This window comes from Apostichopus japonicus, chromosome 6 (genome assembly GCF_037975245.1).
Source record: "Apostichopus japonicus isolate 1M-3 chromosome 6, ASM3797524v1, whole genome shotgun sequence".
NCBI lineage: Eukaryota > Metazoa > Echinodermata > Holothuroidea > Aspidochirotida > Stichopodidae > Apostichopus > Apostichopus japonicus.
The window spans coordinates 2,538,660-2,554,097 of record NC_092566.1 but is presented as its reverse complement, the minus strand read 5'-3'; the positions used below and the strand labels follow the sequence as shown (position 1 = coordinate 2,554,097).

The 15,438-nt window shown below is 36.0% G+C and overlaps 1 protein-coding gene across 1 annotated transcript in view; it reads right to left on the bottom strand.

Annotated features, from left to right (window-relative positions):
- The window catches only part of LOC139968662 (DNA-directed RNA polymerase III subunit RPC1-like), a 36,884-nt gene extending 22,185 nt beyond the window's left edge, over positions 1-14,699 (bottom strand). The window contains exons 1-19 of the mRNA XM_071972922.1: positions 14,237-14,699; positions 12,664-12,796; positions 11,751-11,900; positions 10,993-11,152; positions 9,598-9,752; positions 9,136-9,189; positions 8,656-8,777; positions 8,204-8,303; positions 7,719-7,796; positions 6,736-6,873; positions 5,744-5,791; positions 5,202-5,305; positions 4,441-4,486; positions 3,938-4,033; positions 2,912-3,052; positions 2,460-2,529; positions 2,077-2,204; positions 880-1,015; positions 48-212 (exon numbers count right to left, since the gene is read on the bottom strand). Of these exons, the coding sequence (XP_071829023.1) occupies positions 48-212; positions 880-1,015; positions 2,077-2,204; positions 2,460-2,529; positions 2,912-3,052; positions 3,938-4,033; positions 4,441-4,486; positions 5,202-5,305; positions 5,744-5,791; positions 6,736-6,873; positions 7,719-7,796; positions 8,204-8,303; positions 8,656-8,777; positions 9,136-9,189; positions 9,598-9,752; positions 10,993-11,152; positions 11,751-11,900; positions 12,664-12,796; positions 14,237-14,280 (2,068 nt within the window). The 5' untranslated portion in view covers positions 14,281-14,699. The remainder of the gene's footprint in view (positions 1-47; positions 213-879; positions 1,016-2,076; positions 2,205-2,459; positions 2,530-2,911; positions 3,053-3,937; positions 4,034-4,440; positions 4,487-5,201; positions 5,306-5,743; positions 5,792-6,735; positions 6,874-7,718; positions 7,797-8,203; positions 8,304-8,655; positions 8,778-9,135; positions 9,190-9,597; positions 9,753-10,992; positions 11,153-11,750; positions 11,901-12,663; positions 12,797-14,236) is intronic.
- Between the last annotated feature and the right edge of the window lie 739 nt (positions 14,700-15,438).

The window sequence follows — 15,438 nt, the reverse complement described above, 5'->3', positions numbered from 1 at the left end:
AGATTGTCGATCTTTTGGTAATATTTATGAGGCAAACGCTGACATACTTAGAAAGACGGGACAAATCTTTGCCAGCCTGCTCATGGCATCTGCCGCCTCTTGTTCTCCGTAATCTCGAAGGAGGATGTAGAAGACGTTATTCTTGGAACCAGACCCCAAAGTGCTTTTATCCATAGCGCCACACATCAGCTGACTGTTGTACACAACGACAACTGCAATGAAATGGAGAGCGTAAGAGAATGGCAAACCCTGGTTAAAAAGAAACCTAAATAAAGTGACAGTTAACTTGACATATCATATTTTACAAAAAGTTAAACCACAAAGGAAGTTGGCAGTTACATACTGAAATAGATCAAACACAAAACTGAAAAAGAATGAACAAATAAAGAAATGTAAATACCTTTAAAACCAGAAAACTACTATATGTATGAAAGAACACACACTGCTTGTGTTTAATATATAACAAGTAACATCATGTCTAACCATCCTCCCCCTACTCCTACTCCTCCCCCTCCCCACTCCTCCAACATTATCATTCCCAAAAGAGGTAAGAAAATTTTGTTTTGCAGTTTTCCAATACTTCTCAAATTCTCTATCTAACAAAGTCTTACAAGACTAACTTATAGCGAGATCTTTAGAATGAAACTTATTTTAGGCTACTGCCATCCAATCCCCACACCCCCCTCCCCACACCCCCCTCCCCCTCCTACAAAACCCTCTTCAGACTGGGTAAGAAGTCATTTCTTTTGCAGTTCACAAGGCACTCCCAGACAACCCCACTCCTTAAAAGACATATCAGCCTCTTCAAAAGAGGTATGGAATCGTTTCCATTTTAAGTTGGCATTACTTCTAAATTTCTTTTATTCAACACAGGCTTACATGAGTCATTTATGCAGAGATCTTCTGAATGAGAATAATTCTTGGCCTTCGCTCTCAGGTTAACCTTGATTTCTTTCTTTTTATTTGGTTTCAAGATGAGACCAAAGAGCTGTTTTCCTGTCCACAGTTGAGTCGGCTGCAAAGGAGAATAAAATTACGCTAATCTTTCACTACTTTAACTAAAAAAATACCTCCTTTTTACGTTATTTAATTGAAAACTAGAGATGAAACTGACGGACAAATCCCTCAAGCAGCTGATAAAATTCATAATCAGTTTCAATCATACATTCTTGGTTTCCCAAATGGGAAAACTATGGAGACACTCCTACCGACCTTGCAAAATTTAATGGGGACCGCAGATTGCTGCAATGATTGTAACACGGATTGCAAAGTCGGTAATTACTGTTACGGTTAGATTCGTCAAACACAGCAGCATACTGAAACTTTGCACTCAAAACCGAACCCAAAGTGAATTAATCAGGTCACAAATACCGAAGTATATGCATGCTAAGTTCTTCACTACCGCCCTCACTACCTTTTGGGAAACATCTCATACTGTAGTTTTGATTTGCCTCAACTGACTACAGATTTGAACAAGTCTAAAAGTGCCATGAATGAGTCAAAAGTGTTTCCTTTGTGTCTTATACAGATGTGGTATTTCTAAATGTTGCTATGACAATACAGAAATAAGTCTTTGACAATACCTGACCTCATCTATCTTTCTTAGTACCAAAAAGATAATAATTTTTAACATCTAGTTTTAAAATATGAACAAAAAAGAAACAAAATTAATAGTTTCCACCATGATTTCATATATAAGACATAATGCAACCCCCCCCCCCCATGCCTTTCAAACGATACAACACAATCAGATCACATTTTTTTGCTATTTCTTTTTGGAGGGGGGGGGGAGTAGGCAGGGAGGGGAGAATGGGGTGGGAGTTGTTTTACCACAACTACATTTATGATAACAGATAACATTGAATGTTTGGTTTGTTGCTCCTTCCACTGGTCTGTTGGCTGTCTAAGGATACACTTTTCAAAACTTTAAGCTAAAAGCCTACGTACATAGATTATACAGCCAGTACAACATTCCAATTCTAATTCATATATTTTATTTTTTAAATATTTTTTAGTTTGAATTTGATACCCCTCCTCATGGAAAATGTGTCCATCCTAATGGAAGATACGAAATACCTTGATGATTGCCGGTGGAGGTAGATCTAATTGGTTGACATTCCCTCTCTGGTCTATCAAACTAGCCACGATCTGACATGCTCGAGACCGACCGAAGAAGACATCTTTTTGGGTGAGGAGGTAACCACCTGTAGAAAGCATAATCAGTAATTTCATATGCAGATTAGTAATTATTCGTTACTTGTATTGTTACAGCCGCTATTATGTCTTGAGCTAGGCCAGAATTAATTATAAATAAATTATCATAAATTAAAACTAACAATCCAAGGCATTCACTTGAATTGTAACACTATATGCTGAATAACGAAGCAGATTCCTTCGTTACATAATATAGAATTAAAAAAAATTCTGTTTTCCTCTTTTCAGATACATTATTATAGTACCTGTTATGAAATCTTGGATAGCTGCAATGAGAGGTTCTCCATTCCTTGGGGTCACCAGGTTTGACTTGACCTAATACAATGAACCGGAGAAACGGTGATCAAATTAAGCCCATCGTAATCAAGTTTATCATTCTAGTCTCCTTCATACTCAATATACAGCTTTATATAAGTAGTATCACATATAAACACAATACTGAGTTCATCATTCTAGTCTCATTCAAACTCAATATACAGCTTGATAGTAATACTATCACACATAAACACAATACTGAGTTCATCATTCCAACCAATAAACACATTTCCCCCCAAAAAGCTAAATATTTGAATTGTATTGTGATCCCATGTGAACTGTAAAGCTACACTTCCAATACTTATCCCTAAGTGCACAGGAGGCTGACATTTCAAATCCAAAACTAGACTGATTAAAAGAGCAAAGTCAAACTTGATCTTACCCCCATCAAAGTCAAAGCCTCTGCTTTAGCCTCTTCAGTCTGTGGAAGATGCAAGTTCATCTCGTCCCCATCAAAATCAGCGTTGTAGGGACCACAAACACATTCGTTGAGACGGAAAGTACGATGGGGCATTACACGAGCCTGCCAGCAATAAACAAGAAAAGAAATATCAACTACAAAAGGAGACAAAGTATCAAAGTGTAGACATAATTCATAGAAATCTGTGTCAAACTTATTGCATTATTTCATCTTTTTGCCATAAGTTGCTTTTTTTTGCCCTTGTTTGAATGGTGATGACTGTTGATAGGATCACATTGGTAGTTAATTGATTATATCTCGAAGAATCAGCCAATCACCACTGCAAATATATATTATCATTGGTGACGATGGCATCACAAAGGTTTGTTAGTATTAAATTACAAAAAAAGTTACTTTAAAGTACATTTCATTGCAGGCTTCATTCATACAGGCAGATGACAGATCAAATTGGGGTAGTGATGGATTATGGTCACCATGGTAACCAGACAAACAGGTTTGTTACTATGGTTTCCTTTAACTCTTTACTGCACATAACACTGATTGCACATGCCACTGGTTTGTATGCAAAGGAGGATATCAAACATTGAATTAATTTACATTTTTAAATTCACAAATTAAGCAGTCATATTATGGCTTTTGTTTTAACACTAATAGCATATTGTGTACAATATTCTCAAAACATAAAATCAGGGTTCAGTGTGTTGGAATGATAGTAGAATTGTCAATACAAGGGGAGGAGAAAGAATGCATTTTCCATCAAACACCTACTATTTCATTTTCAGAAGGATAATTCAACTCTGGTGGTTGTTGCCTCTCCTTCAGTCTGCAATTTTACAAAATCTAATTTAACACAGCTTGTTTATTCACAACAGTTGAAAAACAGCCAGGTGGCTTAAAAAAGACAAGTAAAATCACAGGTTAACAAAGCAAATAGCATTTTATCTCATCTTTTCTATAACAACCCACTCCTAATAAATTTCAACTTACCTTGTGTGCCATGATGCTAAGTTTATGAAGAGAAGGCTGTCTATTAAATAGGACCACATCTCCAGATAAAAGATGGCGTTCGACTATATCCCCATACTAGGAAAAAGAAGAAAGATATTCTTGTTTAATAACCCTTGCCATCCTAAATATGGATTCCCCTTTAAAAGAGGCAGACATAAGTAGGAATTTATATCAGAGCATGGCACTTATGTTTGGTTAATTATTTGTGAAGAAAACGAAAAGATTGGTCAATTCAACCTAAAGTATGTGGAAACTTAGGTGATCTTAGTTTGCCTAAAATACCCAAAGCTGCATTTCATAACCAAAGGAATAATTTTCCTGTGATAGTATGTCAAAATACCATTTATAGAATTGGCAAATGCAACTATATAGCTTCATATTTTATTATTTTGTACACACAAATATAACACTTTGATTAATTTAGGAGAAACAAAAATTCAATATCATCGGGTTATGTAAAACAAGCACACAACATCACTCACCCTTATATCAAGAGCCATTTTCTTGCGGTTGCCATATTTCAAATATCTGTACCGTAAGAAACATTTTATTTTTGCAACTGTGAAGCAAACTGATATCACTAAAAATATAAGAGTTTTATACACACATGAATCAAGCAATATCAATATTTGTTACCGGGAAACGAAACATCTTTATCGTGAATTAGGAAGATAGTAGCATTGGCTACTCATTTATCTGTTAAGAAATTGAATACAGACATGGAACGACTTTGGCGTGTTCATCTTGGCGTTATTTGTCCCTTACAATAGTCAATTCAAACTGCATACGGGTAAAGTGACACATTAAATGTGACTAACATGTAACTCATCAATAAGTTCAGGGCCAAAGGTTTGACTAAATTCAAGTAACTTTCGGAATTACAGAAAGAAATTCTAGAGTCATCTTAATTAAATATCCTTGACAAAATTAAGTCCAACTTGAAGTTAAGCAAAATCATTCACAAAACAAGCCAAAACTAGCTATATTAAGATTTTTGAAAAGGAATACAATCTTAGAATTTCTCTTTGTACAAAATATAATCAAACCAAAACAATTAACTTGTAAGATAGATGGTGAGACAGACTTCCATCACAGAATTCTGGAACTACTTGTCCCTTACATTATTATATCCATATAAGTCCCACCCTCCTTCCACCTAGCCACCCCCCATTTTCTCCTCCGACTCTACTCCAAGACCTTTCTAAATTAACTTCAAATTGACTCAGCAAAGAGTCACTCTTACTTCTTCTGGTTGAAACTCCTCTGCTGAATAAAGTTTGCTCCTGGATGAGTATCACAGCCATTTTCTATCAGCTTTCTCATCAAACTTATGTTGGCTTTTGTGACCTGTTAGAGAGGAATATAGGACAAAATAGAGATCATCATCATCATCATCATGGGAAACTATATTATCCAGAGTTTTATCATCCAGACAATACTCTTTCGTGCAGTGTCCAGATTATTTCTTTAATGAATTTTGATTTTGCTCAAACATTTACAAACAGCTGGCTGGTTTCAATATTAGTTGAGTCATTTGATGCCAATAACAGTGTGTACCCAGATTGCTATATGCAAATAAGGCTAGAACTAGGAGCATCTTGTTATCTGAAGCATAGGTGTGAACATTTTGTTTTCAAAGGTAACAGAATTTCTTGAGGTACTGTACATTTCTACTGACCCCAAATTAAACAAGACACAAACCATTTTTTTGTGTTTTGTGTGTCTTGCTAGGCAAAAGATGTAATGCTAGAAACAGACCCATCTGCTTTAAAAAATAAAACTTACCTTCTCTGGATAAGTCAAGATTTTTGCAACATGGATTGGTACAGCAACCTACAAAATAAATACAACAGTATCAGTAAAATCACACATTGTGGGAAAATTAATCAACATCATAAATAATTAAAAATCTGCAGAACAAAACTTTTTTTTTAACACTTTTTCTCAGAAACTTAAGTTTGATACAGTTCTAAAGGGGACTAGTTCAATGTTAAGAAAGGTTATACCATACAACTACTAAAAGCAATTGCTGGTATGCACACTTTGATCCAATCGAGACATGAAGTGATAGTCCATGGAACAAGAATGGAAGTGAAAATATGTAAACCTGCCTCACTATGCTGTAAAGTATTGTCACAGGCTAGATTTATGCAGGTGGTTAATTTACCATACGGACGATTTTACTTAAAAGCCGAGATGAGGCTTCCTGTGCCTCAGGGACAAGAACAGATGGGTCACATTCAGAGACAGTATGAATAATTTTACCCTCCACTGAACGTTTTGAATACTTGAATATTTAAAGGGGTGGTCTGTTATTATCAAGGGGAATTGACCCTTGTGTCAAATACTGCATGTTCCGACAATGATGTCACTTATACCCACCATTCAAATCATTTAACTTTTGACTCCTTGATTGGATGTCTACGAATAAGCTCAATTCTGCCATTTTTTATATATTTTTGCTCTTACTTTGGAAATTGTATTGGTGTCCCTTATTGAGTAAAAAATAAAAATAACTTTAATGCCCTTAAAAGTTGTCCTGTCATTTCAATGAAAATCCAGGCTAACTAAAGTTGACTTTCCCATGTCGATACTTAATTTGAGATCTAAGGTACCGTTTCTAAGGTCTGCGACACATTAACAACTTACCATCTCTAACGTTAATGAATAAGGCAAACTACAGGTGGTATCCATATCAATTCCACCAAATTATTGGTTACACAGCAACATGTTTGCACTTGATATGTAGTGATTAATGAATGTGTAATAATTAATACCTCATCAATACTCAAGTTAGGATCTGGAGAAATGACCGTTCGACTTGAAAAGTCTACACGCTTTCCGGACAAGTTACCACGGAAACGACCCTGCTTGCCCTTTAACCTCTGACAGAAGCCTCTTGTAAATTTCTTTGGCTAGATGAGTAATAAAACAGAGTATATACCCTATGAATTTAAAAACTTTTGTTGCTTTTCATCAACTTTACAAAAAAAAATTCATAACCATGTAAAGATTCTCTGAAAAGATTAAAAGTGAAAAATACATGAAGAAAAGGAATTCTTTTCAAAACAAAAATATATGACACAATGTCATGGATACTAAGGAAAGTAAGTCTCATCAATACAAAGCAGGGTTTTATATATTACTACGGATATTGGGCAAAAGGACCTTATTGTGACAATGTGATTGAAGGTTGCCTATCAATGCCAACAATTTAAGCCACAGGTGGTGGGCAAGGTGCCACACACAAGTCACATGTGGCCAGCGGGCAAAATTAATAGCCTTATAGCAAAGGAAAATGTGAAATTTGTATACTTTGGGGCGAGTTGTGATAGAATATTTCGACTTAACAGATGGACAACCTGCATGTAGCACTTTCTGATCTTTTGTTCCTATAAAATGTAAGATTTCAATTAATTTCATGGCAGTGGGTAGGTTAGCTTTGTGTCCACCTGTTGATTTAGGCTGTTAGGATACTAGGTATGGATTTGTGCCTGTACATACACCTGTGAGAAACTTTGCTTACACCTCTGTGTAAGTTTACAATTTATAACTTATTAACTTTGCCCAAATTTTTGCAGTCCTTTGCAGATAGTTTGCAAAAGCCATCAGCGAGGAAAATTGAATAATATCCATCTAACTTTCTTGGGCAGAGAATATAAAAAGTATATTATTGAGATAAATAGTCGTCAAGGCGATATCAGCAACTTCTTTTGTAGGCTTCATGATTGAAACTACTATTAAAGACTATCACTCTCACCTGCATGCTTAACGGTATGCCTGACGTCTCTGAATTAATATAGAGGGCGCACTGCAGTTGCAAGAAATCCCAGTCTTCCTATAAGTGTTAAAAGGTATGAAAAAATCTCGCTTAAAATTATTTTTGTGGTTACAAACTAAAATTAAATGCCTCCATATACCCTTGACCACTTGCCATTGATTTTTGAACCATAGGAGGTCATTATTATTATTGCTCAAAAAAATACTTAAAAAGACAAATAACAGTCACCCATGATCAAACTATAATCATTTTACTGTGACATGATCTTGAAACACATATTCCTTTAATCTTAGGCATCTCATCAAGTTAATGTTTGAGAATGATTTGGAGGGTGTGAACCATTAGAATAGATGTTTCGACAGCTTTAAACAATATTTAACGTGCTTAAAATTGGATTTTATACTGATGACCTTTAAACCCATGCAATTACTTTTTAATAAGCCAAACATTCAAATCCAACTTACCATAATCATGGACATCTTAGCTCCACCTTGTCGATGCTTCTCTATGACGTCATTTAAAAGAATAATCTCGGACAATTTCACCGTCAAATCGTCTTCATTACTGAGGTCAAGGAAATGACAAAAGGAGAGTGTCACAATGTAAGTGTTATCCAGAAGGCCAATCACAATTAAGCATTTGGTAATCTCTCTTTACATCTGATTGGTTAGCAAATAGTATTTTGGCTGACAGTCTCTAGATTGCAATCCGCAATGAAAAAACAAATGTAATAACAAATCAAACACTGATATGGAAGGAAGATATGGCTAATGAAATTAAAGATGAAAGTTTTATTTTTTATACTTCTTATTTTTGTATTTGATACTATACCCTTTTGTAAAGGATATCTCCGACTTCTAGCACTATCCCAGCATGAAAGAGATAAAACAAGTTGAATTTTAAAGAGACAACTCACGTTCCGGACTTCAAGTCTGATATGACGGAAGGCCTGATGCAGAGAGGAGGAACCAGAAGTCGGGTCAGGATCAGATCTTGAGGTCGACTGTTAGTGCTCTCCATCCCAAGAAGAACAATGTCCTGTCAAATATAGGTATTAGTTTACCTTAATTAACCAAAGAATTTTCACTACTTTAGTGATTGATAACATTTTCACATAACTAGCTTTTTGTTACAACTCTGCACTTAATTAAATGCTGAATTGGTGGAGAAAATCTGAGACAAAATCTGCCACAAAAATTTCATAGTTACTTAAAACAAAAGTTTTTAATTAAATATCACTCAGATAGAAAATTTGATTCTAAAAGTACTGGAATCATGATTTTCAGTTTCACAATATGTAGAAATCACAAGAAATACGGCTGGGATTACACAAAAACCACAAGTTGATGTTAAAAAACTGAAAAATTAAACATAATTTACTCAAAGACAAAACTACCTCATGTGGAATTCTCCTGAACAAGTCCTGTACAATCAATGGATTCATGATTTCCTGCAAAGACAAAGTGAAAGATCTCTCAAAGTTCATGAATTGCATTAAATTTTGGGGGAAGCGAAGTAACCTTCTGAATCAGGTGTATTTGAAGCCACTTGGAGCTCCAGGGACAATTATGTCACCAACAAACTGGAATCTTCATAAACTTGTCAATACATACATGAAAATGAGAATTACACTTGACCCTTTTTTTCCCCTGGGCCCCTTATTGACTTTATTGTATCCTCCTGACCCGCCCCCCTGGCTTGCCTTGAAGGGCCAATGAAGGGTGCTAGGATAGGTCCCTATGCCTGACACTTATTTGAGATTAAGCCAAACCCCCCCCCCCCCCTTTAAATGCCATATTCATATATGTTTTAATGATCCCTCCAACAGCCCTACTGACTGATTGTTTAAGTCCCTTACCGAAGCTGTTTTAATGAGATTAGCCAGCTCCTTGTTGTGAGTGACGGCCGTACCTAGAGCCGCTTGAAACTCCTCCAGGCTGCCGTCTGAAACCTTACGAGTCTTCTTGTATTTCTCATGGACAATTTTAAGGGTACCACACTTCTTGACGATGCCTACATTTGAAAGGTAAGTAAGTCACATGATCAAATCAAATAGTACGTTTTCAAAAGAAGACAGAAAAAAAAAGCGAACGGTAGCATTTTTTATTCTCTTCCTGACAAAATTCAACGAAAGAAGCAAACCTCTTTCTTTTCTTTATTTTGAAAACAGGGTTATGAACCCCAAATACCATAGAGTATTAGAAAATGATTGCCGCAGTATTAAAGATATCAGGTATCTGCATTATTATGACTTAAGACAGAATGCTTCCTTTCGTACAACTATATTGTATGTAGGGATGCACCGGATCCGAATTTTTTGATCCAGCCGGAACCGGATTTTGCCGGATAGTACATGAAATCCGGCCGGATTTTATCCGGCCGGAACCGGACTTTTTCATTACACAAAGAAAATCATTAATAAGAAGTAGAAGTATGAAACAAGGAGCAAATCTTAGGTGAGGTATACGCATATTATAATGAAGGTGAAATTAAGACCCCATTTATGAGATTAAATATGACTTGAAGTGGTGTAATCTACATTCTTTTATCAAATAAGTTCGTCAGACCATTGAGAAAATTAAATTAAACATGTTACACCTAATTTTTCCTTACTTTGAATGTTTTTATTAATTTTTGGAAATAGTTTACATTGATATAAATTAATACCAACACCTTTTTAAGGAATAATTTAGGCCAGATTTTGAAAAAGATCCGGCCGGAACCGGAACTGGATAATTGCTCACTATCCGGCTGGATAGTCCGACCGGACCGGATATCTGGTGTGTCCCTAATTGTATGTTGTTGAACAAGTATATGTTATCTTGTTACAGAAAAACAAATACATGAAAAGAATTTAGCAAATTAAACAGGTGATGGTAACTCCCCCATATAGTTTATATACTCTCCTTTCATATCATACAAAATGAACAGGCTCTTAAAATTGTTGTAAATATTCCAGCAATGTGACGGCTTATTTTGTACATCAAAGCTCCATGCCATTGTAAATTATCAGAAATCATGTAAATCACTGACAAATCATAAAAGAAACTGTCTAATAACATAAAGAAACTGTCTAATAACATAAAAGTGTTCATCCAAATGAACCTGAATCTCCACAGGGTTGGAGTAACAAAACAGGATGAAACTAATATTTTTGGGGCTATTGTTGGACCCTTTTACCTCTAACTTGATCTGAACAAAAATAGCACTCCCCCCAAAAAATATAGAATGAATGGAACACCAATTTAATTACCATTGTAAGCTCCACAATAATGGCAAACTTGAGACTTTTTACACTTTTCATGAATCTTCTTCCTCAAGCCTTTCTTTTGCAGATAAGATAAAGATGGGCGCTTCAGGCTGTAAAGGAATACTTTGGCTTCATTAGTTGTTAATTGGACCCTTCCACAAGTCTGTTGAATGAAAGGAAGAAAAAACAACAATAAGAACAAGAAATTTGTGTCATTTCATTGAAACAGAAGCAAACTAAATTAATACATTTACCAAAAAACAAATTACAGCTTGGACGACTGCTAGAATAGAACAAAAATGTTAAAATATCACCATATGAACTTTATTAGTGTCATATGCCTAAACTTAAAATCTACTTTAAACACTTAGCCAGTTATGATAACCTCAAATGACCTTTCACATCCATTTATAAACATAAAATGCACAAATTTCCATCAAAGATGTCATCTTATATAAACTGCTCCTGTTTCCATTGTTTTGAGATTTTGATGTTAGGTGATCCCTCATAAAGTTTGACCTTTGACAACTTACTATATTTAAAAGGTGGAAACTTGTGATAAAATATGAATTCCAACCATTCTATCCTTTTGAAAATTTGCCATTGCCATGTTTACAAAGTGTTTGTCTGATCATTATGTAAAGGTCACTGAATCTATTTACTAAGAGATAGAAAGCTAGGCTAATGCCATTCCAAAACTATGATATTTAGAGTAGACTTACATAACACTCAAAAATATAAATAGGTCACTACTAGCTTACCTTACAGATACATTGTAGGATGTTGATGATGGATCTGAAGTAACCAATATGGAAAACCGGCAAGGCTAGGTCGATGAATCCATAATGCCCAACACACTCTGGCAAAGGCTTTTGGCATGTTAGGCAAGGATTTCCCTTCTCACTAGTCCCCTGTGTATTTAGGAAAGTGTGTGGATGATTTGTTAAATGAACTCAAGGCTGAATATCAATGAAAATGAAGAATATTATTTCAGTTATCGCTAGAAGTATATGAGGATTTCACAAATGTTAAAAGAAAATACATATAAAAAAAAAATAAATAAATAAAAAATGATGGCTTTTTGAGTTGATTCTGATCAAGTTTTTTTTTATGCTATTCTGGACATCAAAACATCCAATAACAAGATAGTTCAATAGCTGAAATGGTCAAATTTCTTTTTAAATACAAAAATACAAGTGAAATTTTCCAGTTAACTGTGTACATGCTCTTCATGATCATATGAATAGTGTTTGGAAAACAAAACATTGTGAACAGAATAGAATCGTTTGTTTAGTTGTGTTCCTTTGGCGATAATATCTAGGAGGGCGTCATAGTTTTATTTGTGATAGTTTGATAAATTTTAATATATTGTTAATTTGCAGACCACCAGCAATAAAGTTGCAACAATGATCAGACCAGGTTGATCAGATGATGATCCAGTTTATGTAAACTAAAGCCTATTTGGCTTTTCATAACATGTACAACTCAAGGTAAATGTGCATACATTACTGGACTTTTCTACCAAGATCAAATAATTGCTTAGCCCTCCAGCTAAAATTGTTCCAATATGGATGCATTTCTTATTTTTGATGTCATCAAATTCAATACTATGTTGATTGATTTGCAAAAATCTCACATAGCTATGCGAATGAGAAATATCGTATAGTGACTTACCATATGGTGGTCCAGAACACCATATGAAATTGGCTGCCTTGTGTCTGGTTGGTAAAGATTTTTATGGACCACATGAATGTGAGCTTGCTGTCTCATTTCATCTGATGTCATTAAACCAAAACAGACATGGCTTCTGTTAAATAAATAAAATAATATTAAAAAATAGACATTGTACACATAAGGCAAAAGTATTAGATTGAGTAAAGGTTAAAGATCTGGTTGCAGAATGAAGGCTATGACCACACAGTGCTCTGAAACGTTCAACAAGTAATGTATGCTTAAATGCATGTTATCTATAAGGTATGCTTTATTGGCTCCAATTATAGCACGTTATAGCTAGGAAAGTTTTATGAGTACATTATGGACCTGTCACGGTCGTAAATCGACCCCAGGCTCCAGAACAAGCCTGCATAGCTTCTTAGCACCATTTGGCTCTTTGTGTAAAAACTGTGTGGAAATATGTTCATGTCTACAGTGTAGTTAATCATACAGCGTTCACACAAAGACCCTCATACAAGAAAAAATATGTGGCAGGCATTACAGACTAATCGGTAAAAAGAGGTCATTTTACGACCAAGGCAGGTCGATTATGTAATCACAAGAAACTTTTCCATGATAGCGTGCTATAGTTGGGGATATATCTGCTATAGTTGGGGATATATACAGCAGACATTGAGCTAGACACAGAATATGAGGCTTTCAACCTGCAAAATCCATTTTTTTCCCTCCGGCTGTTGGGATAATAAGATAATACTTGATAGGGCCCACATTCCCTTTTTTGCCCAGCAGCCACAAGGACCTACAATACTACAAGTTATACACCTGGCCAATAACATAATGCGTTTCTCTTATTCTGTCTATTGCCATGAGAATAGATGTAACTATTATATAATTACAAGCATTTACCACATCGTTGGGAGTGCCTGTGACGAATCTAACTTGGTTTAGGCCTACTATTAGCATGGTCACTTTGAAGTTCGGACACCTAAGCCTTAAAACTACCCAAAACTTAATCTTCTGGTATAAATCACCGGAAAATATACTTCATATGGTGGGAGAATTGTGTTAAAGTACGATACACGGCCAAACTTTCTTTCCTGCAAACTGTTTTCACGTTGTTTTCCATGAAGATTCTTCGTGATTGTGGAACTGGTATTTCTTTGCTAGAGTATTGCGAAGTTCGGACATGCAACCCACAGTGTGGGGCTGGTGATAAAATTGGTGGCGCAGTTGCTCTTTCAGTAATTATAACAGAATTCATAGATCTCCGTCATTTTATTGACAAATATGTATGTAATTTCTTGCACACGGGTCATTTTGAAGAGAAAATAACTGTAGCTTCGTACTTTTTGGTGAAATTCGGCTCTTCCAGTAGGTTTTCATGGTGAAATCATGTTTTTCTTAGGGTGTCCGAACTTCGCAGTGTTCTGAACTTCGCAATACTGACTATACTAATTGGAGGCCTAAGTTAGGCCTAGGCCAGGCCTAATGTCATAAACTTCAGTAGCATTGCGTTAGAAGACCTCAGTTTAATGTAGCCTAAATGCCATAAACCTAATTAAAGTTCAATTACATTGTTCGCGCCAAGTCGGTCTCTCGGAACTGGTCTTTCACCATTTTCTGCTCTGGGCTTCTGTCTTCAGGTTCCTAATCCTACTACAGCACTTAACTACTAATGACAGGCTATGCTAGCCTATGTCGATACTCAGTACCAGCCGCCTGAACGTGGTGTGATTCTGTGAATTTGATTTTGACGACACTTAGTTTCATTTCCTGCAAAATAAGGCAATTTATTTGCAGTTCATTGAGGCACAGGATTCTGTCTTCATAGCATATGGTGCTATGCGAGTTTCGAAGGAATTATCGTCGTCTACTCAGTTCGCTGATGAAATCTCTGGAGACGTTGGGAGGTCCGTTTTATGCAAATACTGGTAACAAGTGCCTTTCATATGCAGTTTAACTTGTTGTTATTGCTGGACCAACTTGTGCTTGTCGTTGTAGCGTGACATTCGTTGAACGTGATTGTCGTGAAAATGGTACCAGGTATAGGTGGTACCTACATGTTACTGGTGCATTCCATCCAAATCATCTGTAGACAGGCAATGACAAAAAGAAAGATGAAAGTGAACTAGTATTATATATACATTGGTCTCAGAGCGTGGTCATCAGGCTGTCGCCTAATGTCCGATCGAACGCTTACCTACACACAATTCCGCACGCAGAGGGTACGCACCGCCTCCATCTCCCCAATTTTGAATGGTCCACATTTTCCTGGGTAGAGAATAACCTAGCCATGCGAGATACGGCTCTGGTCAATACTGACTAGCTGCGTCAAATAAAATTAATTCCTTCCAAGGATAGTTTTAAAGGTAAAATGGCTTATTTCAGCAAACGCATCACCAATTTTTTGCGTACGACACTGTTACATTCGATGCGCACTTTTCGTAAACCATTTCGTCGATGTCGACATCAAAAATTACTGATCCATCGTGTGGAGTTATTTAAACAAATTAAGGTAACCTTAGACTGTAACAGCCATGGGAAAGCGAAAAGTGTTTGAGAAATTATGCATCATTTGTGAGGAAGAGTCATGACACGGTGTCCAAAACTATGTCTATATATACTCCAGATGAAAAAAAAAACGAGGAACATATCGCGTCTCCCAAAATCACCCCACCCTTTAAATTTAAAGAGGACTATACTAGCTAATTATCCACGTTAAAGCCGAAAATGCCATTCTTGGTGAAACAGGGGAAGGGTACTTGGGTAGTGTAA